Source organism: Chelmon rostratus, chromosome 23, assembly GCF_017976325.1.
Source record: "Chelmon rostratus isolate fCheRos1 chromosome 23, fCheRos1.pri, whole genome shotgun sequence".
NCBI classification, from domain to species: domain Eukaryota; kingdom Metazoa; phylum Chordata; class Actinopteri; order Chaetodontiformes; family Chaetodontidae; genus Chelmon; species Chelmon rostratus.
Genome location: NC_055680.1, coordinates 5524204 through 5546533, shown reverse-complemented (window position 1 = coordinate 5546533; position 22330 = coordinate 5524204). Strand labels below are relative to the sequence as shown.

The following is a 22330-nucleotide window of genomic DNA, read 5'->3' as shown; positions in this document are numbered from 1 at the left end:
ATGTATTTGACAGTACATGACAATAAGGTTTTAATCAGTAAAAATGAGGTTTTACTATAGAAAACACTGTTCAAGTGGAAGCAGTATTGCAGACAGAATTGTGTTGGCTTCAAAGGATTTCCATGTTAATAAAATATATTCCAATAGCTATTTTATGTTAATGAGCAGTTAGCAATACAAACGCTTATTTTTGTACATTAAATCTTTAACTGTGCTCAACATGGAGTGATTGTTTCATCAGTGCTGGACTGGCAGTGCCTTCGGCTTTGTGTCCCTTCACATAAATTTCCTCCTTTTAAAGAGTAGCCTACGACAGCAGCGGCGTACGAAGCAGTTTTGACCAATTAAAAGCTAGAATGCGTCTCACAGTATGTGCAATAGTCATGTAACACTGCGAAAGAAACCGGTCTCCATAATGGATGCAAATAAATCTATGCTTTCCGCCGTGGTCACTTTGTGCATGTTTCTCCTTGCACAAACTGTCACTGACAGGCTGCTGCGGCTTGCTCAAGGACACTTCGGCAGGGTAGATGTTTGTGAACAAAGAGCCCACAATCCCCAAACTGTGGGACTCTTTAACCACAAGACCACCCTGACGCCAGCAACACAGCTTCTTTGTCAGGGAGCATTCCTTCAGTTTCACAATCAACTCGAAATCTCAGTCGATTTTTGTTTTAATAAATGAGGTTCCTGGTAAGCTGGTAGATGAAACAAGAAACTAGAAGGGTGTGAAAAATACTTCAATGATGGCACACCCGCACATCAGTATATGGTTTGTTTTGCTTTACTGGATTGGAATTTGTCTGTGAATGCGTTTATGTAAAGCCTCCTTTGGTTTGTTTGTCTGCTCTGGGTGTCTGTGTGTGAGTGTGGAATGTATCTGTGCATAACATGGTGTTGTGCTGGATTGCTATGTTATTATTGTGTGTGAGACAAATTGACAACCGGAAAAGTACTTTGACAATGTAATCTCTCAGATTACCTGGATAAAAAGGTAATCAGTGAGATAATCTACCGGTTTTAGGTATTAGAACAGATTACCCTCATTGTTACCATTTGAATCATCTACATGTCAAACTAAAATTAATTGTGCTATCGTCACGTACAACAAAAAACAAAGCAACTTTACTCTTATTAAATGTAGTAAATTCTTATTGCTTTTAGTATTTGGCATTATATTTAGCAGTTGTGAAAAGTGGGAGTTTCGTTTGAAAATGCAGTCTCAGGGTGACTTGTTTCAAAACAGAGCCATGTAAGAGGGTGATGGGTTTGATATCATGCTATGAGACTGTTGCCAGAGTTCAGCTAGTGTCCTCACCTTGATGATCCATTTAGGCCTAGAAGACATGGACATAGAGGAGAAGCATTGTTCTTGTTTTGCAGGATAGAGCTAATTAGCCCTGGTGCTAAAGTGCAGTTTGATGAGGAAAATACAAGATAAGACTCATTTTAACCTAATCGCTGTCAATTTAATTTACTGTAGAAAAACACACTTGGAAAAGTTACAAAGGTTAGGATTTATTTATTTGGATTTAGTTTCCCCTTTGTGAGAGCAAAGGCTTTGAGGATGAGGACTAACCAATATCTTTCACCCACATCACGCTATTTTGGGTCACGAGTTCCCCAAATCCAGTAAAAAGCAGGACAGAGCTGCTAAAGCCACCATAAACTCAGGTGTAGTATAGTGCCCAGCAGCACCCTCCACACACATGTTCCCATTCTCAGTTCACATTCAATAATGTAATGTTAGCTAATGATGTGCTTATTGGTCTATGAATACGTAACCGCTATAGGTTGTAAGATGTATAAATATACATATATATTCTGCAATATTATGGAAAAAATGGAGCAAAAATATAGATGCAGTCGGGAATAATGATGAGATCTTTCCAAAGCGAGGCAAAGCTTTTTAATTGAACCCAACCTGCTTTATTTATTTCCTGCGGCCTCAGTTGTGTGTGTCTGCATAATGGTGTGTGTATGTGTGTGTGTGTGTGTGTGTGTGTGTGTGTGTGTGTGTAAGTGAGGGTGGGGGACACTGGGGGAGTTGTTTGCGTGACAAGCAGAGGCGTTACAGAACTTTTGCTTGTCTTCAACAATGAGGGCTGCAGTGGTGCAATCCACTCAGGAATATTAACAAGTTAATCATCTGAAATTAATGCTGTTATATCCTCAAGCCAAACACATAATGTACAACACCGCCCCCCCTGATTCGACCAAGCTATTTTCTGGCTGTTTTCTCATCCCTCCCTCTCTTCCTCTCTCACTCTACGACTCCCTCCATCAGCACTGCATTTGCAGATCGCAGCTGCACTTGTCATCAGGCCTGTTATTAACTGCAACATTTTTCTCACTCTGATATGGAGGGAAAAGGTAGAGAAAGTGAAAGATTCAGGGAGGCGGGGAGAGAGAGCGAGCAGGAGGGAGGGGGGAGACAAAAGACGAGTGAGAGTCAGGTGGTGAAGGAGGAGAGAGACTGTGTGGAGGGATAGAGGGGGACAATGAGAGCAATCTTGAGGCACGGAGAAAAAAGCTGCCAGCATCAGTACTGTAACACCATGGATTTTCTACCGATAATTCCTCCTCTGCCGAGGTTTAATTACTCTCTGCCAGAGCTATCTGTCCACCTCCAGGTCTGGCCACACACAGCGAGGCCTTTGCATCCAATCAAACAGCTCGACCTTTTAACCCTTCATCTCTTCTCCAATCATGACGTGACATTTGAGGTCTGTCAGGTGCGAGCCACCCCTGCACTCTGTGCCGCTCTCCTCCTCAGGGCGCTAAGGCGCTACACTACATTAATCACACTGACACTGTAATCACAGCAGTTTTACCCTGATTCAGTATGCAGATTCCTGGGTATATTTCTTTGATTTAGAGCATTGCCTCCCACTCTCTCCACTTCTCCCTCACTCTCCTCTTATCCTTGACCTTCGCTCATTCCCATGGTAACTGTGTCTTACTTGAGGATTGTTTCGTTGGTAAGTCAAGTGGGCCAATCCTTGGGTTTTAAGTTGCGCATCAGCGGCGGAGCTTTTCAAAATCTAATTTAGGGGATTATCTCTCTATTGATTTCACTTAAAACTGATTCTTTTCTCTTTCCATCCTTCTGCTGCTGTGATAAAGTATCAGGGAAGGAAGCGGCGTGTGTGTGTGTGTGTGTGTGCGACGTATCAAGCTTTCCTTCCTCCACGGAGTTGAAGAGGAGGCTCAGCCGTCTCACTTGGCAAAGCACTGAAAGCACGCAAGAGTGTGCGTGTTCCTCTTTGTGTGCTTGTGCGTGCGCCGTTCCAACTTTTGGCGCCTATCTGCATCTGTCTGTGTGTGTTCATGCGGCACACACACACACACACACACGGCTATCATCCTCCATGGCATTAATATTCATCTGTGTGTGCATTGAGCAGAACAGATTAGCAAGGAGTAATGATGAGCATGTAATGATAAGGGGACCACAGCAGTCCCGATCGTCTAAACAGGCCTCCTTTAAACTCGACTGGAAGGAAGCAAGCAAACTCATTACGGCTTAACAGCCATTAGATTAGCATTAGTTCCTCTTTGAAGGGAATATTGCTGCTGGTTTCTATGGATTAGCAACAGTGGTGAGCCATTCAAGGAGCATTATCACTACTGGTTTACGTTAGCGATTTGTCGGCAGCTAGTAGCTTCTTTATCGTTGGCCATTTTGTGTTACTGTCCAGTGATGGTTGGTTCTTGCAGATTAGAAACACCTACCAATCATCCAGGTACTCTACGGGTAGAACTAATCGAGGACAAACCCACCGGCATTTTTTCTGATTATTGGAAGTCTGTGGCAATATCATGGGACAAAATAAGGCAAATAAGATTACTACAGACAGTATAAGCCTTAAACTCCTAAGTTATAGGGCTATATATTTGAAGACATATTACTATATGGTAGAAATATCATTCTTTTGTCATCGGTTACTGATCCAACACAAAGGTATTAACTGGACTGGATGGGTTCCACTCATGTTGTGCCATTTTGCATCACTTTGCAGAACAAGATTAGTTTTTGACCACCTGCATAACAGCACCCAGCTCCAGTTTGCTCATTTAAAACATATAAACAAGAATGAAGATAGTGGGAAAGTGCATTCTGTCCCGTTAGGCCCTGCACACCCACACAGGTGTTTACAGTTATGGGAGCTGGTTAGACCTCTGGTCAGGGTGAAGTTGGGTGGAGCTATGCAGGCCTTTGTGTGATGCCACCAAACTCCATGTGTAAATATGCCTGACAGACGTTCTCAAATCCCAACAGGTGAAGCATAAGTCAAGCTCATTTTGTACATGTACTGAGAAGTGAAATACAGCTGTAACAGGAATTATTAGTGTGAGACAATCTGACATTTTGTTACAGTCAGAAAAGCACAAATGAATGATAAATCTTGGCTGAATTCCATTTAGCTGCTTCAGCTTCCTGATAGAACGTTTTAAAATAGGTGTGTTTCTTCTTCTGAATAGAAATGTGGGCTCTTCCTTTGTGCATTCATTTCTATCCCAGCCTTACAAACTGTTGGCTGGGCAAAGCACAGAGCTGAGCCACAAACAGGGAAGAGGCTGTGTGTTGCAAACTGCGGTAAAAAAACCCATTTTGGATATATATTCTGAACGTGCTGCATACATGTCCACAGAATGCTCCTAAAACCAGAATAACATCAGCATATCCCATGTCTTAATAAAGCCTAATCCAGAATATGATGTTCGCATGACCTGTATCATTTTCAGAATATTATTATTCAGAATAATAGTGGAAAATTAGTGTGCATGTAAATGTAGTCACTGTCATGGCTTACTGGGACTCTTGAATAGAACAGAGCCATGATTAACGTTATTAGTAACACCTGTGCTTTTCCTACTGCGACAAATTAAAATGTCTGCAGTGAAAAAGGCCTCCAGACACTGCAGGAAGTGGCAGGAACTGGTTTAAATTTGGCACAGGTCTAATTAGAAACCAGTTCTCATTTCCGAACCCGAGTCAGTAAATAACCTGTTTTGTTTACAAACAGGTTATGATTATGGCTTATGGGATTATGGTTGAAAACCTCCTGTCAAAGGGTATTTAAAAAGGGAAGGGAAAATGACAACATTGCTGCAGCAGGAAGTAGTGGCACTGATTGAAGGTGTTTGGTGGATTAGCAGCTTTCGCAGGTTGCTGGTGAATGAACGTTCACTGTTTGCCAAACTTCATTGTACTTGGCCTCAGTTACAGCGACAGGTTGTCGTGGCAGAGGCAGTGACAAGTGTCTACAAGGATCAATGCCGCCGTGTTTGTGTGTGTAAGATTGCATTCGGATGCATGCGCTGGTGTTTGTTGTTTGGGGTCAGTGAATGTGTGTGTGTGCGTGCGGGGGCATGTACTCTCGCACATCACAGATCAAAGGGTAAAAGCAGCTGCCTGGTCGTCTCACCCTGTAGGCCACCCGGGTGGCACAGCATGCTCTGAAAGGGCCTTAAAAACACACACACACACACGCAGATACATATACACAACCGGATGAAACAAATTTAGGAAGGGAGCAAAAGACGCTAACAGTTACCATGGAGATGAGCCACAAAGCTAAAGGGAGAGAGGGGGAAATAGAGGAGGAAGAGGGGTGTTAGAGAGGGAGACGGAGAATGAAATCAGCTCTGTCAATACGTTGCCAAGCAACACTCAACACTAACGAAGCCGGGTTTGATAACTTGTTGATAACACCAGTGGGAGATCCAGTGTGTGTGTGTGTGTGTGTGTGTGTGTGTATGTGTCTGAAATGGCAGTGTTATTAGCAGAGGCAGTGAAAGAGCCCCCGCTGAGACAAGCCCAAAGCAGAGATAAGAGGAGAGACCTTCTATTAAAGGCAGGGTTAGCAGTGGGCCTCAGGAACTCTCTCTCTCTCTCTCTCTCTCTCTCACACACACACACACTCGCAGAACAAAAGACCTCAGCAGACCCTCACGCAATAATGAATCACACAACAGGACTAAAAGAGTGGTGCTTAAACAATTTTGTTTGTTTTTTTTATTCAACTTTTTTTTTCCAAACCAGGAATGTACTAGTTTTTTCCTCTCTTTAGAGGTGTGTTGGAGGGGGGAGGAGGGGAGGGGGGGAGGGGAGGGGGGGAGGTTCAGGGGTCGTCGTGATGAGTAGACAAGGGGGTAAGGAGGAGAGAAGAAGAGGAGGAGAGGACACAAAAAAACCCTTCTCACACAGAGGTGTCCCAAATACAAAGTCTCAACACGTTACATACGAGAGCCATCGCGCTCGGCGGCCTCCACTCGCTGTCTATTGGCACAAAGAAACACACACTCATACACATGTACACACACATACACGCACACTTTCACCAACGGAGAGGTGAGGGAGCTCGGCGGTGGCTGCTTTTTTTTTTTTTCCTCCCTCTCTCTGCCCCGTTCCACAGAAACAGCTTTTTCTTCTTCTTCTTTCTCTTTTCAGCATGACGACCGGTGGCTGCGTCCGCGGTTTTTAGAAAAGCCAACACGTTGAGTCGACCAGTCAAACACAAACAGTGAGAGCCAGAGACACAACTTTGAAATAACATCGACATGAAAATCAAAAAAACAACAAAAAAACCCCCCCAAACTTTGAGTCCAAGCGATACTCGACATTTTGCTGAGAGGGAGGGGGGAGAAGGAGCGAAATGGACTGAAAACAGGGCAGTGGCTTCTTTGTCGGAGACGATGCCGTAAAGTCCGAGAAGTTTAGCTCTCCCCCTCGCGGCAGCAGCCATATTTGAAGGAAATACTGTCATTTTGGATCGGAGTGCTGCAGAGAGTTGCAGAAGTCGTTGAAGAGAGAGAAACAGACACTTCATTTGGCTTGGAGGATATTTTAGGTACTCTGAGCATGTTTAAATAGACACAGACTTAACAGCATACATAAAAAAAAAACACAAGTCGGTAGTTGTACAAAAAGAAGAATTTGAGGTGCTTTCCTCTCATTTCGTCTTGAAATCAATTCTGATACAGTCAAATACAATCCAGAACCCATTCATGGTATAAAAGCATCATCAGCATGTGTTGAACAAAGTCATTTCAGACGAATGTGACACTGTATGAAAGATATCTCATTATATGATGTTAGATACTGATACAAAACACGGTTGAGAAATGTCGTAAGGTCCAGATTTAACACTGGCTTCACACAGAAAACATGGCTACATCACTGGAGGCCTTTTGTGTGTGTGTGTGTGTGTTGGAAAAAAAGACAAGCTTAAGCTCTCCACTGCCACCCAGTTTACACAGAAGCCATAAACATGTTTGAGCAACACAAAACAGCGTTTTTTAGTATGCACATGTGAACATGTTGCACCTCTGAACACAGCGCTGTGTTAACGCCCTCCAGGTCGAGGTGCCGGGCACTAGCGTGTTTGTGCGAGTGTGTGTGTGTGTGTGTTTGCGTGTGCGAGCGAGAGCAGAAAACACACGGCGCACAAGCGCTCTTTTCATCCCTCCCATGTCCATCGGGTTAGTCTTAATCACAGAAATACAGAGTCATATGAAAGCAATCAGCGTTTTTGTCGCGAGTGTGGGTGAAAGTGTGTGTGTGTGTGTGTGAATGTGTTTGACAGAGAGCAAGCGGGAGCGCGAGAGAATGTATGTCACTCAATGCAATCAGTAGGCATTTGTGACAGTCATTAAAAGGTGTGAAATGTGTTATGGGTTGTGTGGGAGGTTGCGTGTGTGTGTGTGTGTGTCAAACAGAGAAACAGTGTGCACTGACTGCCCGGGGGATTTCTCTTGTGTGTGTCCGCAGTGAACTGTGAAGGCTTTAATGAGGGTGTGTGTGTGTGTGTGTGTGTGTGCGATACAGAGATGCATTTCAACGCAAATTTTGGAAAAGAGGAGCAAATCAGAAATGTGCCACCTCACGTTAATGTAACTTGTGACCGAGTCACGGCAGTGTGTGTGTGTGTGTGTGTGTGTGTGAGAGAGAGAGAGAGAGCATGGGTGTGTGATGACATCTCTCCTTTACGTGGTTAAAGTTCAACTGCTCCGAAATCCGTTTTTGGCTGTTGGTCCATCGCCTCCGTTCAGGAGTGCTCAGACCCTCCGTTCAAAGAAAAGGTTTCTCTCCGTCGCCAGCCACTCTTTCATCTGCTCTCTCCATCCTTCCCTCCTTGGGATCCTTCATCTCTCACTCCTGCCGCTCCCATCCTCCCCTCCCCTCAGCTTCTTTTCTTTAGTGTGCAATTCCTTCACAGTCTTTTCTTTCCTCGTCTCCCTCCCTCCCTTTCTCTTTTTTTTTAAAGTTCTGCATTCAGATGCCGCTTTATTCCTCCTCCCCAGACAGCACTCTCTCTCGCCCTGTTCTTTTTCCTTTATTCTTCTTTTTCATTTCATCCCCTCTCGCCCCCCCAGCCCCTCCCCGCCATCACCACTCCCCCGCCCCTCGCTTCTTTTCACTTCTGCGTTTCAAAAAAAGCGTTTGAAAAAAAAAAAAAACTTTCATAGATGGTTCTACCTCAACACTTCCACAAACGAGGTCTAAACTTCAAAACTACAGCATAGTACAAGGAGCTATAAAAATATACACAGAGTTCAGAGACCCTAGAGGGATGGGAGGGGGAGGAGGAGGGAGGGAAGGAGGGAGTGAATGAGGGAGGGAAGAGAGGAAGAGAGACACAACCTCTGTTCGCCGGGAAAATTAAAAAAGGGATTAAATTAATATACAACGCAAAAGGGAAAAAGGAAGGAAACAAGGTCATTCTAAGTTGTGAAAAACAAAAACAGCAGATAAAAAATGTCTAGCAACAGAAGTGTAGTTTAACAGAGTGGGTAAAAATAACAAAACAATAGAAAACAAAAAAAAACATCTAGAAATTATTTACTGGATATTCATATATATAATCTATAAGTGTTGATAGCGATAAAAAATCTCACTTTTTTGATATTCGCTCACTATTTTGTGTTTTGGTATTTAAGACAAGTCTAAAGAACGCACGCGTACGCACAATCACTCACATACAAAGCGTACACACACACACACAAACTAAATCCCACGCACGCATATGCAAACTCATATGCAAACTTGCTGTACTGAAGCACACTAACTGCACACACACGTCTAATGTGGAGCAGCAGCGCCATAATTATTATCCAAGTCGTATGCACACTCGCACAGCCACGCACACATTATTAAAATATACAAGATTCTGAGTGTCACCGATTGGTCAGGCCTCCTCAGGCCTGGGCCTGGCCGTGTGACCGCCGCCCAGGCTTGCTGATTGGGTGAGTCCGAGGCCCCTATTTTCTCAGGAGAAACAAACACAAACAAACTAGAATCCTATTGGTGAGTTAGTGGCAGGGGCCGGTCTCTGGTTGGCTGATGGAGCTCTGAGGGGTGGGGCGGTGAGCTAGGCAGGTATGGCCTCTGGGAATCAGAGTTCTCCGGCGCTAAGTGGGATCAGGGGTGTAGTTTTTTGTTTTTTTTTTTAAGCTGTAGTCCTTTCCTTTCTATTTTTTCTTTTGTAAAACATCTCAAGTCCCAACTCCAGGTCCATACTCCCAGAAATAACGTGTGCTGCCACACACACACATACTGGCGTTACGGGGACGACTCTTCAATTCAGCACGGGTGGGGCTCGTTTAGCTCTGAGTTAACAAGAAGGGGGCACTCAGAGGCTCTTGCCCGTTCGTGAGGGCCTTGTTAAGAAGGGCTATGTACGAATATGACATTGCCCTTAACACACACTTGGTGGCCCAGTTGTGTGAGAATGGGGTGGGGTGGTTTATTCAGCTAGAAACACAACTGTGGCCGGGCTCACGGGGCAGTGAGTGGGGGGTCCAGGGGACAATACTGATAGTATTGAGGGGTTCGGGGTCGGAGCTGTGATGGCGAGCTTTGCTGTGGCTTCATTTGGAGCAGGGGATTGGTTGGTAATGGGTAGAGGGAGGTGGATGTGTCCATTCGGCCGGAGCAGCGGCCGTCTCATACTTTGTAGTAGATGTTGGCCGGGCTCTGAGGCGGCATCTCCTGGACGATGTAGACGGGGTGTCCGTAGTCTCCGCTCACCTTCTCGTAGTGCGGGCAGTAGGCTGAGTCCGACGTCCGCAGGGGGATGATGATGTCGCTGGGCTCTGAGCCGTTGTTGTTGGAGCTGGAGATGCCCCCGCCCCCTCCCCGCTTGGGGCTGGTGAGCGACGAGAGCGACAGCGGAGGGTGGTGGGTGTCCGAGTGCTTGGCGTGCCGCCGCCTGTAACACACCACGCAGATCACGGCGGTCACCAGCAGGAGGAAGGCGGAGCCCCCCGCGGCGCCGGCGATGACGGCAATGTTGGACGGCTGAAGGGGCCCGTTCTCGCCGCCGCCCTCGCCCCCGAAGCTGTTGGGTCCTCGAGACTGGGTGGAGTTCCCTGCGCCGCCTGAAACAAATCACAAAACAATCTTACTCCAAAATCCACAGCATCACAAGCTGTTTCCCTTTGATTTATATATATTTAATTAATCATCAGGAATATACCAGAGCAATAACACAGCTTGCTTTCACAACTTGTGTTTTCATTAGCTTTTAAATAAACATACCAATCCTTATGGCCCTGTACCACAATAACATGAGTAATGGTGCTGGTTTAGCTCTGCTAGTGAAGCCTGCAGAAACTTAACCCAGTGGAATGCAGTAAGTATGCAGCAAATCTCACAGACGCTTATATGTGGTCTCTTTATTGATGCAATGAAGTGGACAACGCTGCGTATAAAACGGAGAGGGATGTCCGTAGACTCAGTGGGTGAGTGTGAGAGCTCTGCACAGTATATACTCTTGAGGACAGCCCGGCAAAGCCACAGTGTGTATCAAGGTAACACACTCTATTTCCCTAACCTTAACAACTGTATTTACTTAGCATTACACCCGGCCACATGAAGAGAGCCTCCTCGCTCTGCTTCCACCACCAGACCACACACTCCGCCTGCCTGCCGGCCTTCCTGCCTGCCTGTCTGTCTTTTTTATCTGTCTGTCTGTTTATCAAACTGTCTGTCACACTATCTTTCTGTTGCTCCGTCTGTCTGCTGCGTGTCTGCCTGAAACCTAAGATCTTCACAGCCTCGGAGCTCACAGTTTCCCCTGCAGGAGGTCGAGTCAGAACTCAGCAGGTGGATGATGGTCTGGATGCGTGTATGAGTGTGTGCATCTGTGTGCGTGTATGTTTACAGATTGGGGGGTGGGGGCTACGGCTCTGGCACCGGACCGTGTGAATGTGTGTGGAGAACTGGTTAAGGCCGGTAATGTGAGTCCCTGCTATACAGAGACTTTGGATTGGTCCATCATTATTCTTGGCACACATCCCTTTCTTTGCTCCCTGTCTGCCTCTCTCCTGCGTCTCCTCCGCTTCCTCGCCCCCCCCTCGCTCCATGGTACTCTCTGTCTTCGGGTTATTGTAACCGTAATGACCTACCTTGCTCGAAGCTCAGTGCCTAGCAACACGAACACACGTATGGGCAAACGCACACTAAGATGTGGACGCACACAACCACGCAAGCAAATACATACAAACACACCTCATCCCCTGCTGCGAGGCCCCCCCGTCGCGCTGGACTGACTGGGAGCAAAGCGCTAATGCCGGACGTCGATTATACTCCCTTCTCCTCCTCCCGCTTTCTTCCTCCCTCCATTAACCCAACATCCCTCATTCTCCATCTCCATTATGATGCCCGCCTTTCACCGACTCTCTTTATTATATTCTCTTCCTTCACCTCTCCTCCTCCACCTTCCCTTCTCGCTCCCCATATTTTCCACTTCTTACTCCCTCCTGTGTTTCCTTTTTTTTCTCACAAGTTCAGACTTTGATGCTTTCCTTGCCCCTTGCCTCCCTTTTCTTTCTTTCATTAGTTAGTTTCACCTTGGAGAGAGACGTCCAACAGGTCAGAAATGAAAAAAAATACAAAAGAAACAGGTCAAGGTGATGACATAGTTCTAGCCTTGTTTCTGAGCCAGCTGTTCTTCCCATGTATAATTCCCATTTCAGGTGGTAGTTGGTCTGCAATTATTTTCTACACACTTTTTGGAACTATTGGAAGTGTTGTATGTCAAAATAAAGTGTGAATCAGTGCGTGTTTCCATTAAAAACCTTTATATGAAGTGAAAAGATTCCATAATTAATGGAGCACCAGTAACTCTGATGTATCATGGCATGTCATTGCTACTTCCCCTTTCTTTTATGAATTCATTTATCTCCTCCTATCCGTGTGCACTCTGTGGTGTTTTACCAACCTCTATGGTGATGCAGACGGGGCTTAATGTGCACCGAAGGGCCCCGTTTGGACTCGCACCACAGACCTTGTGGTTGCATGCACTCCTGATGCACTTTTTTTGTTTGTTTGTTTGGTTTCTAATGGAGTGTCAGCACGGCCTGAACACCTCATTTTACAAGGGAACGTGCAGAAGCAGCGTATTAGAAAAATCTGCTTTTATTGCACAAACTCAAAATGAGTAGAAAAACCGGTGAACGGAAACATACTAACGTTGCCATAAACACTGGAAATAGGAGTTGAAATTCTGATTTCCATGACAAGTGATGGTGTCGTGCAGGTGGATTAAGGGTGTAACACAAAACTACTATAAAATCTGCCTCTGTATCAGTTTATTTCACACAAATATCATTATTCAGGTTTGTACTGGAAGTGGGTGGAAGCTGTTAAAAATCATTACATTGCTTCCTTTGCTGTGTTAAACCTACAGTATCTGCTGTCATTTCGATTATTGTCTTACTGCTGTCAAGTCGCGCACTGTGCCAGCCTTTAATATCAGATCACGAGGTAAAAATAACACCTGTGCACCAACAGTCAGCTTTATCCTGCGCTGCTCAACTAATCTGATGAAAACTGATGAAAAGTTACTGTGAGTGAACCTCGCTGAAAGTCAGAATATTGAATCGAAAACTATCTACACCTCCATGTGTTAAGCCTACGGGCTATTTGTGTGCATTTATGAACATATGAGAAACCTCATTTACAATATAGCCGAGTAAAGAGCGTGCACGATGTCTGCGTGTTTAGATTACGACTCTGAGAAGAAGTGACAGTTTGCAGCAAACTCTCAGTTGGGTGACGGACTGAAAAAGGTCCAGGGAGAGATTATCTGTTCATATCCCAATAATGCATTTGTTTACATTTCTAGAGAGGATCAGATTCGACAAAACAAACAAAATGAGCGACTGTGAATAACCAGCAACATTCCAGTTATTAGCTGAGATGAGTTCGAGTGTATTCGCACGGGGATTAGAAATTCTGCCATAGCTGTTGTGTCAGGAGTCAAAACAATCATTTCAGATAAGTGTGTGCTAATATGTCCTTATGCGAGCGTCAAAAATGTGTAAAATCCCTCATTATGTGTGCGATGTAAATCAGTCTCGTCATGTGTCCGGTGTTATCTGCCTCATTCTAGTAAAAACAATGCATACTATTGTTGCTTACTTCACACATGCGGTTCTCACCTATGTGAGGTATGGACAAGTGTTTGGACAATGTGTGAACGCCCCAATTCACACGTTTGGCATAGTACACAAATTCAGCACATGAAAAAAAAACAGCAAATAAAAGCAAAATGAAGGCGACTGATGTTCTTTCTCCTCCACTGAATGACTGTGAGGTAGAGCATGAATCTAAGCCTCTCTCCATTTCCATCTCCTTGTTCTATTCCCTTCTCCTCTTTGCTTTTCAATTATTCTTTTCTTTCTCCTCCTTATGTGCCTCCCACTTCTCCCCACTCTGCTCCATCACTCCCCTATGTCTCTTCTTCTCTCTCCCCTCATCTTTCCGTAATTCTCATTTCTTTCTTTCCTTCTCTCTTTAGACGGAACTACCGAATCCAGGCCACCCAAACTAATGACAATAATAATTCTCTGAAATGTCGCCGCCGGTCTGGCCCTCTCTCCTGCTGCCCTGTCTCCCTTTCTCCTCCTGCCTCTTTCTTCCTCCCTCTCTTTTTCGTGTCCTTCTCCCAAGGTAGCTATTAGCCATCCATTCCCCGCCTGCAGCACTTAGCTCGGAGGGCCGGGCACAGAGATGAGGAGGAGAGGGATGGAGAGCGGCGGAGGGAGAGCGAGAGAGAAAGATATGGAATTAAATAGAGAGATCCACAGATGTCACCGCTGCACATTCTCCATCTGTCGCCCCCTCCCTCCCTCCCCCTGCTGCTTTTCTTTTTATCTACTAGTCTTTGCTTATTCCCTCCATCTATTTTATGGATGTATCCGCTGAGGATTATCTCCATTTGGTCTCCTGCTTACCTGGGTTTCTGTTGGTGGTACGTCCCGCTGGTGGCTCCTTCTTTGGAGGCAGCCCATATGGGCCTGAGGAGGAAAAATAGGGGTGGAATATGAGCAAAATGACAGAAATACCGAGACAGCCTCTGTCTGCTACAACAGCCAAGGTTTTCAGAATTGGAACCAGTAAGTGACATTAGCAAACAGAGAGCCAGCCAGAGGGAGAAATAGAGACAGAGGAGCTTTAATAAAGGCTTCCCTCCCTTCTATTCCCATTATAGGAAAGCACATATTGATTGGGCCTCCATGTGCCGTGCATGAGCACTTTTCCAATCGTTTGAATGGGAAACTAAAGAGAGGCTGTTTGTTGTTTTGGCCAGAGTGAATTTACACAAGGCCATAACGGCTTGTAATCTGTAGTCGCTAAATCAGGCCATCTGTCTAGCAAGCCCTCAGTAATGGTGATGGCATTAAAGTGCGTTTATGTGACACATGCAAACACACACACACAGACACACGCACATACACAGATGCAGCTATTGTAGAAGTGCCACTCCTCACCGCTAAAAGAAACGGTTCAGAATATACTAATTTTGTTCGCTTCTGAGCCATCTGGCCAAAAGTAGGCTGCAAGGATGTAGTTTGATGTCGGGATATGACTATTCAGCTCTGCGGTTCGTGCTACATTTTCAAAAGAAAGTCTGTTATTGGTCATTGCAGCAGCAGGGGAGGGCAAAATTGATATTACCATGGGGTGCTTATGGGTGAAATTGTACAGCGAACCCACAAAGGCACACACTGCATCGCACCCAGGCACAAACTGGTGAATGTGTGCGTGCATGCACAGCCGTCAACCTATACATACTGACATTTAGAGTGTGTGAGGCTATTGGCTGATAGCTCCCTCATGACAGTCAACGAAACAGAAGTTAGGGGCGGTGCTGTCTGGATCAATAGAAACTGCTGTGTGGTCAGCTGGGGTGGGTGGAGGGAGGTTCAGACTGTTATGTGTGTGTGTGTGTGTGACAGAGACAGAGAGCAAGCAAGATAGATAAAGAATAAAATAAGAGAAGACAGGTCAATGTATGTGTGTGGGGCAAAGGTGGAAGTGTGTGTTTCGCGAGTGTGTGTGTGTTCCTCGGAGCAAAGCGGAGCGCCATATCTCATCAGAGATCGCCATGAAGCGGCGTGCCGCTTATTTAGACGACAAACAACACAGACGTGACCTTTCAGCCACGTAGCAGATAAGACAGAAAGACAGAGGAAGAGAGTGAAAATAACAGAGAGGGGGACTGAGAGGGAGAGTCGCAAGGAGAGATGGCTAGCATGCAAAACGGGAAGGGAAGTGATGAGGACAGGGAGATGGGGAATTTGAAAAGGAAACGAGCAATGTTGCTAGAATGAAAAGGGGTTAAAAAAAGAAAAAAGGCAAATGCAGAGGGAATAAAGAAGATGTGAAGGAAGGACAGAGGGGAGGAAGACAGGGACAGAGAGAAAAGGGAAAGAAAGATGACAATAAAAAGATACGTGTGTGTCTCAGAACTTCATAGAGTTGTGCAGAAGTGACAGAGGGGCTTGTATGTGTGTGCGTGAGGGAGGTAGCATTTCCATTGGCCGTGTGGTGAAAAAGCCAGGGGAAAGAAAGTGTGCGTGTGGTGGTATTTCTATTGAGCTGAGCTGACTATGCTGATGTTACGGGCTGATAGAGCCACAGCAGCGCCACTTGGCTCTTTGATGAAGAGCACCCACAATGCACGAGGCCTGATAACACAGGATAGGCTAAAGAAGTAGAAACAGGCGAGCGCGTGTTCATGTGTGTGTGAGGGGGGTCGTGTGAAGGACAGGTGCCTATTATGTCTAGGAATGCGCAGGTCAGGGAAAATGCTTAAATGGGCCTTTTTTCCCCTGTTTTTTTTTTTTTTTTCTGTAAAGCCTGCATGTGAGGGTCATTACCTGTGAATATTTTCCAAACAAATTAGAAGTGTGTGCAGCCACGAGTCATTAAAAATCACTGACTGTGTGCTTTAACACTGAATGGAGTCATTTTGTTATCGCGCTTTAGTTGGCAGGCCTGCTGCGTGGGGAAACGTGTGTGTTCTGGTGTGTACGTGTGTGTCCACATGCCTGCTAGGACACTCCAGTTCAAGCGTCGGGCTGATGCTCGTGCCTGCGACGAATATCCCGCACGGGGGATATGCCAGTTTCAGTGTGTGCGCTTGAGTGTGTGTGTCCACCGTGAGTCAGTAGTAGTTAAAAGGCAGAGTGAGAGGGGAGTCAACAGGGCTCATTAGAGCTGACTGATCCCACACTTCTCCGCTGTTCTCACCACTTAACGAGACCTAATACGCTCAGCGAGAACACACACGCACACAAAAGTGATGCACGAGTGTGTGTGCGTGCATTTTGTATGCGTGTGTGAGAAAAGCGAAGATAAGAGAGATGGTTTGAACGCAGAAGAGGCTGCGTGTCAGATAAGGTGCAGTAATGAACGTGTAGCGCTCTGTACTGTACAGATGGGAGATGATGTGAGATGCGGTGGACCGGAGCCAATGTGTGTTAGTCACACTGTGTGTTAAGTGAGCGATTGTGTGTGATGCTTGAATAACAACGTGTGTGTGTGTTGTGAGCGAGAGGGCGTGTGAAAAAGAGTCCATGTGTGGTGGACTATGAGAGATGTACAGCTCACGTGTGTGTTTGTGTGTGTGTGTGTGTGTGTGTGTGGAAGAAGGCATAATGCAGGAGAGAGGTGAGAGGACTTACTCTGCCCCACTTTCAGCACCACCTTCATGCCTTGCGTGGCACACACTCCGCCTCTCATGCTATCCAGGCCTTGACGCGTCCCATCTGACGTTGCTGGAGGGATGGAAACAAAAAAATTAAACAATTAATCAGGTAGCAGGGTGGTACACACACACACACACACACAGAGTGGAAAGCCAACTGTTGAAGCCACTCAAATTCACTCTCTCAATCTATAGCCGAAGCCAACAATAGCTCCTATTCATATGGTCAGCCATTCCAGCGAGTCAGCGAGTGACATTTGCAGAGGCAGCGATTTAAAACTCCACCAGAAGCTCTGAAATGTCAAACTACGAGGCGGCAGCACTTTAATAAGTCCTCATTTAGCAGTCCGCTGGAATTCATTAACACCCCCGCCGCGCCGCATGGACTCAACCGCTTTCAGTCAACTGCAATCGCCGCTCGGGCCGGAGAAATTGCAGGAGAGGGGGGTAGTTTAGAGAGGCACGGACTGACTGACGGTAAAAAGGAATGATAATCCAATCAAGCACACGTATGAAATAAAATGAGCCCCTGAGACACAAAACACTGTGTGTGGAGAAAAACTGGAGCTGATTGGTTAGAAACAGGCTGTGATAAATGAGGTAAAGCTCCAACTGGTAATACTCCATTACTACCACTGCTTATTCAGTTCAATTCAACTTTATTGTCATTAACACAACGTGCAGGCACATATGCACTGGAGGAGGGCATGAAAATGGCATAAAAATAAATACAAAGAAAAACACAAAATATCAACATATGAGCAAACTTCCATTGAATGAGGTAGTCTACATCCGAGTTATTTCTAACAGGGCTGTGCAAATAGCGTTGTTTTAATTAAGATAATTAAATAAACGATAAAAGCTTTGCTACACTGAAAAACTGCAATCAAAACAGCACAGACATGGAGTCAGGTTTCAAGTCAGCATCATAACCTGTTCCGGACTCGTGTTTCTTTCTACTGAAGCCAGGAAGGTCAAGCAGTGCTGACAGAGTGCACGGGCAAGAGGGGGTGTGAGCATGAATCCCTGCAACGCTGTAACATTTCTCCCAACATAAAGCATGTCAGCGAATGCATTAAAGATCGCTGGTGTGCAGGTTAGAAAGGGCGGAGGTTGGAGGGATCGAGCAGTGAAAGTGGAGGGACACAGATATGAGGATGCAGAGGCAGTTTAAGAGGAGAGACAAGAATTTTGTCATATCCCTCCTCAGTGTCTACGCTGCAGTTTGTAAAGCCCCCTGAGGCAAATTAGTGATTTGGGACATTGGACTAAATTAATAAAATTGACAGAATGGATGATGGAAAAACGAGGTGAGGGGGTGAAGCGATGAGAGAGGCCTTCAAGGTGACTGACCTGCGATCAGTCTCAGTCATTTGCACACAAATGTTCACTCATTACTCGCAGCCTTTGGATCAAATTTGAAAAACAGCCCTCATTTTGAGAACTTGAAACTACTTTTGGCTTTAAAGTTGAACTTGATTGAGGGGCTGATGTGTAGCCTCAGTGGCCGGTAAAAAAAGACACTAAACATATTCTTCCTCCTTCCAGCAGCCCGCCCAAACACCCCTGCACACACACCACCCATCTATCCTTATTTTCCCTGTTATAGCCCCTGGGCTAACCCTCACCTTGTCTTCTTCAAGAAATATAAAAAATAATTTTCCTCCCGCCACTTCGCTTCAGGCTATAGATTAGCCTGTCTGAAGCGAAGCAGAAAGGGAGCGATGGCGTATGGCTCAGGAGAGAGAGCGGGACGGAGCGAGAGAGAAAGGGAGGTGTGAAAAAGAGGCAGCTTCACTTCTAACACCTCCCTCTCCCTCTCTCCCTCCATCCCTGCAGGATGCAGAGTGTGAAAGCAGAGGAGGAGAGAAGCAGGCGGAGGTCAAGGCGAACAGCAGTATGGTGGGAAAGCCAGCAGACGGGGACGGATGAAGGGATATATATATGAAGAAGGTTTAAATGAAGTGCTATGAAAAAGTTTGTACGCTCCTCAGGTTTTTCTACTATTTGTTGTTACCAAATCATTTTGAATCATAGTAGTTTTTCCTGTCTGAGACCCGCGTTGTGGGAGGAAAACATAATTTATTTCAGCGAAGTTCAAATAAATGGAAATAAGCAGAGTGTGCCAAATTAAGTGGGCTTAATTGTGTCACTGGAAAATCCTTTTTTTTTTTTAAATATCTTTGGCTGCTCAGGTGTCATATGCAGGTTGTTGCATGTTTTGAAAACTACTTGGAGATACTCTGAGAAAATTTCAGATGCAGAGAAGATCAGGCCTCATGACCCACGAGTAGGAAAAAAACTGCAAGTGCAATTTTTCTCAAATTTCTTCAAATTTCCACTACAAGCGGTGCAGTCCTGTCATACAAACCACCCAAAGGAAGCTTTAGAGAGATGCATTTTTGCATCAAACATCATGTCAAACAGTTTACTCTTTGTGCCTGCTCTGATGAGTCTAATTGCTTCTGGTCGTTATGTTTTCCTCCGCTGATTTCTGACAGCAGGACTCGAAGCGCCATGGCGAGAGATTCTTTTGTTTACTCTGGGGTAACATTTCGGTGAATGAAACTTCCCAACAATCACGAGCAGGTGGCACTCATCAAGCTGAAACAAGCCATTTCCGACAGAGTTTGGCGAGCCCGACTTGGAGCACTCGTATTAGCAAACCTTGAGAAATAGAGGATGGAAATGCTGTCGCCTGAATGTCTTCAGTGAAATATGTTTCAGAACATACATCAAAGAAAATACAAAAATAGAAACAAAAAGCTGCCCATGTCTGCCACAACTGAGATTTATTTGATTTCATAACTTGATTAGAATAAATATAATTTTCAAGCACATGGGAAATTCATTCATTTTCAGTATTTTTCTGCATCTGTTTGACTGAATATTTGCTCAGTATTTATAAAAGTCACGTCCATCAAAGTCATGACATAAAAAGGATGAGTGGGTCGTGTGCTGTTCATATTGAATTCTGCACACAGATATAATTATTCAACAAACTAATTGAATGCAATTGCACTAAATCACATTTGTTTCTAATAATTTTGCCATAATAATGTTTATTTTTTTCAACATTATTAATTACATAATCTTGTCCAGAGGCGCAGTGTGTGAAAACAAAATTATTAAATGATGGAATCATTCCAAATGTATCTATGATGAATCTGTTTTAATTATCTTAAAGCTAGAAAACATGGTTTTACCCTCCACTACATCCCAGGGCAGGGGGTGCACAGTGTGATTAAGATGGGCCGTAGGGTAAAAAACAGAGTGTAGCAGCTCTGATTAAAGGAATGGCTGGAGGATGGAGTAAATACCCTTAACTGGTCTGAGGGAGAAGGGCGGAGGACGATGATTTCTGAGAGTAATAACTCCTGACACACAAAGGAGGACAAGAAGGTGATGGGAGACGAGGGAGGAAGACGAGGGCGAGGAAAGGAAAGGAGGAGGAGGAGGCCACGCAGGGAAGCGAGGCAGAGAGACTGATTGCCTGTGACAAGCTGTTGGTGATATGATGGGGACAGGAGACTATGTGAGACGAGAGAGATGACCCAGAGCCCAGTGGACACAGGGGGGAGGAGGAGGGAGGAAGACAAGATTCATAGAGAGAGGAGGAAAAAAAAGGAGAGAAGTTAAAAACAGAAAGTAAGGAAAGAGTTTAAATGACATGATAGATCGCAGAGAGGTAAAAGACTCTAATGTCTCCATTATGGAAAAGTGGAGCGGTAATGGATACAAAGAAGAGGGAGACACCGAGAGAGACAGACACTGAGAGCAAGGCAGCCAAATTGCGGCGGGAGAGCCTCCACAAATGTGATTTTGCAAATGCAAGTTATTTTTTTCAGCATCCTAATCAACAGGTCACAAATATCACAAAGGCAATTTTTGTTAAAACAGCGAACTGTATCACGACAAATCCTCGCAAATCCATTAGACGTGTTACAGGTGCCACTATTTCTGTGAATGTCAATTTCACAGGAACAAAGCAGACAAAGAGATCAGAGCCGCTTTGTCCTTGGATCGAAAATGTTCCCCCACCCAATCTTGGTTGCCAAACACTGAAAATGTAGACAATTTCCTTGCACTTGGGGGTGGGAGGGGGGATATCTCCAAATCAAGGTAGAAATAATCACAGAAGATCTGTGAAATCCTGATGACAGACAGAGATGAGAGCGGGAAAGATGGAGAGATGTGGGAATGCAGGAATGGAGTGTGCCAAATCTTTCCCAGCTCACTTTTTGGAGGACGGAGAGTGAAAAAAAAGAGAATGAGGAGGAGTGTGTACAGCAATTTGGGATGAGATAAGAGGAGAAAGGAGGAAGAACGGCGGGAGAGAAAGAGGGAGACGGGGGAGGGAGAGGAGGGATGAGTAATTGAGACAATGATCAGCAGTGATGGGGGGGGATGTGAAGCGCCAGAGGACAGAGGAGAGGAAGGGCGTCGCTCCGCCACCCTCGTTCGACAGGAAGACAGGAGGGAGAGGCGGAGGAAGTGGAAAAACTTAATTAATGAAATAATACCACAGTCAACCTCAATCAGACTGCACAGCGCCGGGGCTCTGCGCACAGCGAGGCAGGCAGCCAGGCCGGCCGGGGGAGGGAGTGTGTATCTAGTCCATAGAAAAAGATCACACAGTGGTTGAGAGTCTGAGTCTGTGTCGCTCTTGTTATTACCAAGGTCAGTGCTGGGCCGAACTTCTCCTCTGCCTCCATTATCGCCGCTGAAGTCGGCCCACCGTAAAAGTGAATCGTATCTCACATCGTTAATTCATTCAGGGGCTTAAACCCTCACAGCCGACATGCGTTCAGCTCTGTATCGACTGTCGCCCGCTGCAGCGGACTATGCAAAGCTACTTCATTTGCATTAAGACACAGCCCAGACCCCGATGTTTGCCATCCCACTCTATTCCTTCCCCCTCCTGCGCCTTGTTTTGCAGCCCTGGTTATATATTCCACACATGCTGAGTGACAGCCGGCCTCCCGCAGCAAAACACTTGCTCCTATGTGAGCGATGTGAATTTGTGTACATGCTGATGTTGTTATTTCCATCACGTCCTTCTGCCTGCTTTGGGACACCGCTCACATTTCACTTTGCTCAAAAGTCAGAAGAAGTGCTGTTCTAGTGCCTCATTTTATATATTTCTGGTTCCCGCTTTTAGTGCGATACGCTCTCCAGGAAATGGGAGCAGGGCTTTTCGGACATTTACACCCAAAATGCACCGCAGTGGCTCCCAGAGGCTGGATTATCAATCAAACCCCAGGCAGCCGCAATGCAGGGGTCCCAAAAGTTTAAAATTGTGTAAGATTCAGATCTTCAAATGA

General features: G+C 45.5%; 1 protein-coding gene across 1 annotated transcript in view; it reads right to left on the bottom strand.

Moving 5' to 3' along the window:
• Positions 1-9385: 9385 nt before the first annotated feature.
• The window catches only part of efnb3b (ephrin-B3b), a 74035-nt gene continuing 61090 nt past the window's right edge, over positions 9386-22330 (bottom strand). Inside the window, exons 3-5 of the mRNA XM_041965105.1 lie at positions 16984-17076; positions 14248-14310; positions 9386-10386 (exon numbers count right to left, since the gene is read on the bottom strand). Coding sequence (XP_041821039.1) covers positions 9953-10386; positions 14248-14310; positions 16984-17076 — 590 coding nt within the window. The 3' untranslated portion in view covers positions 9386-9952. The remainder of the gene's footprint in view (positions 10387-14247; positions 14311-16983; positions 17077-22330) is intronic.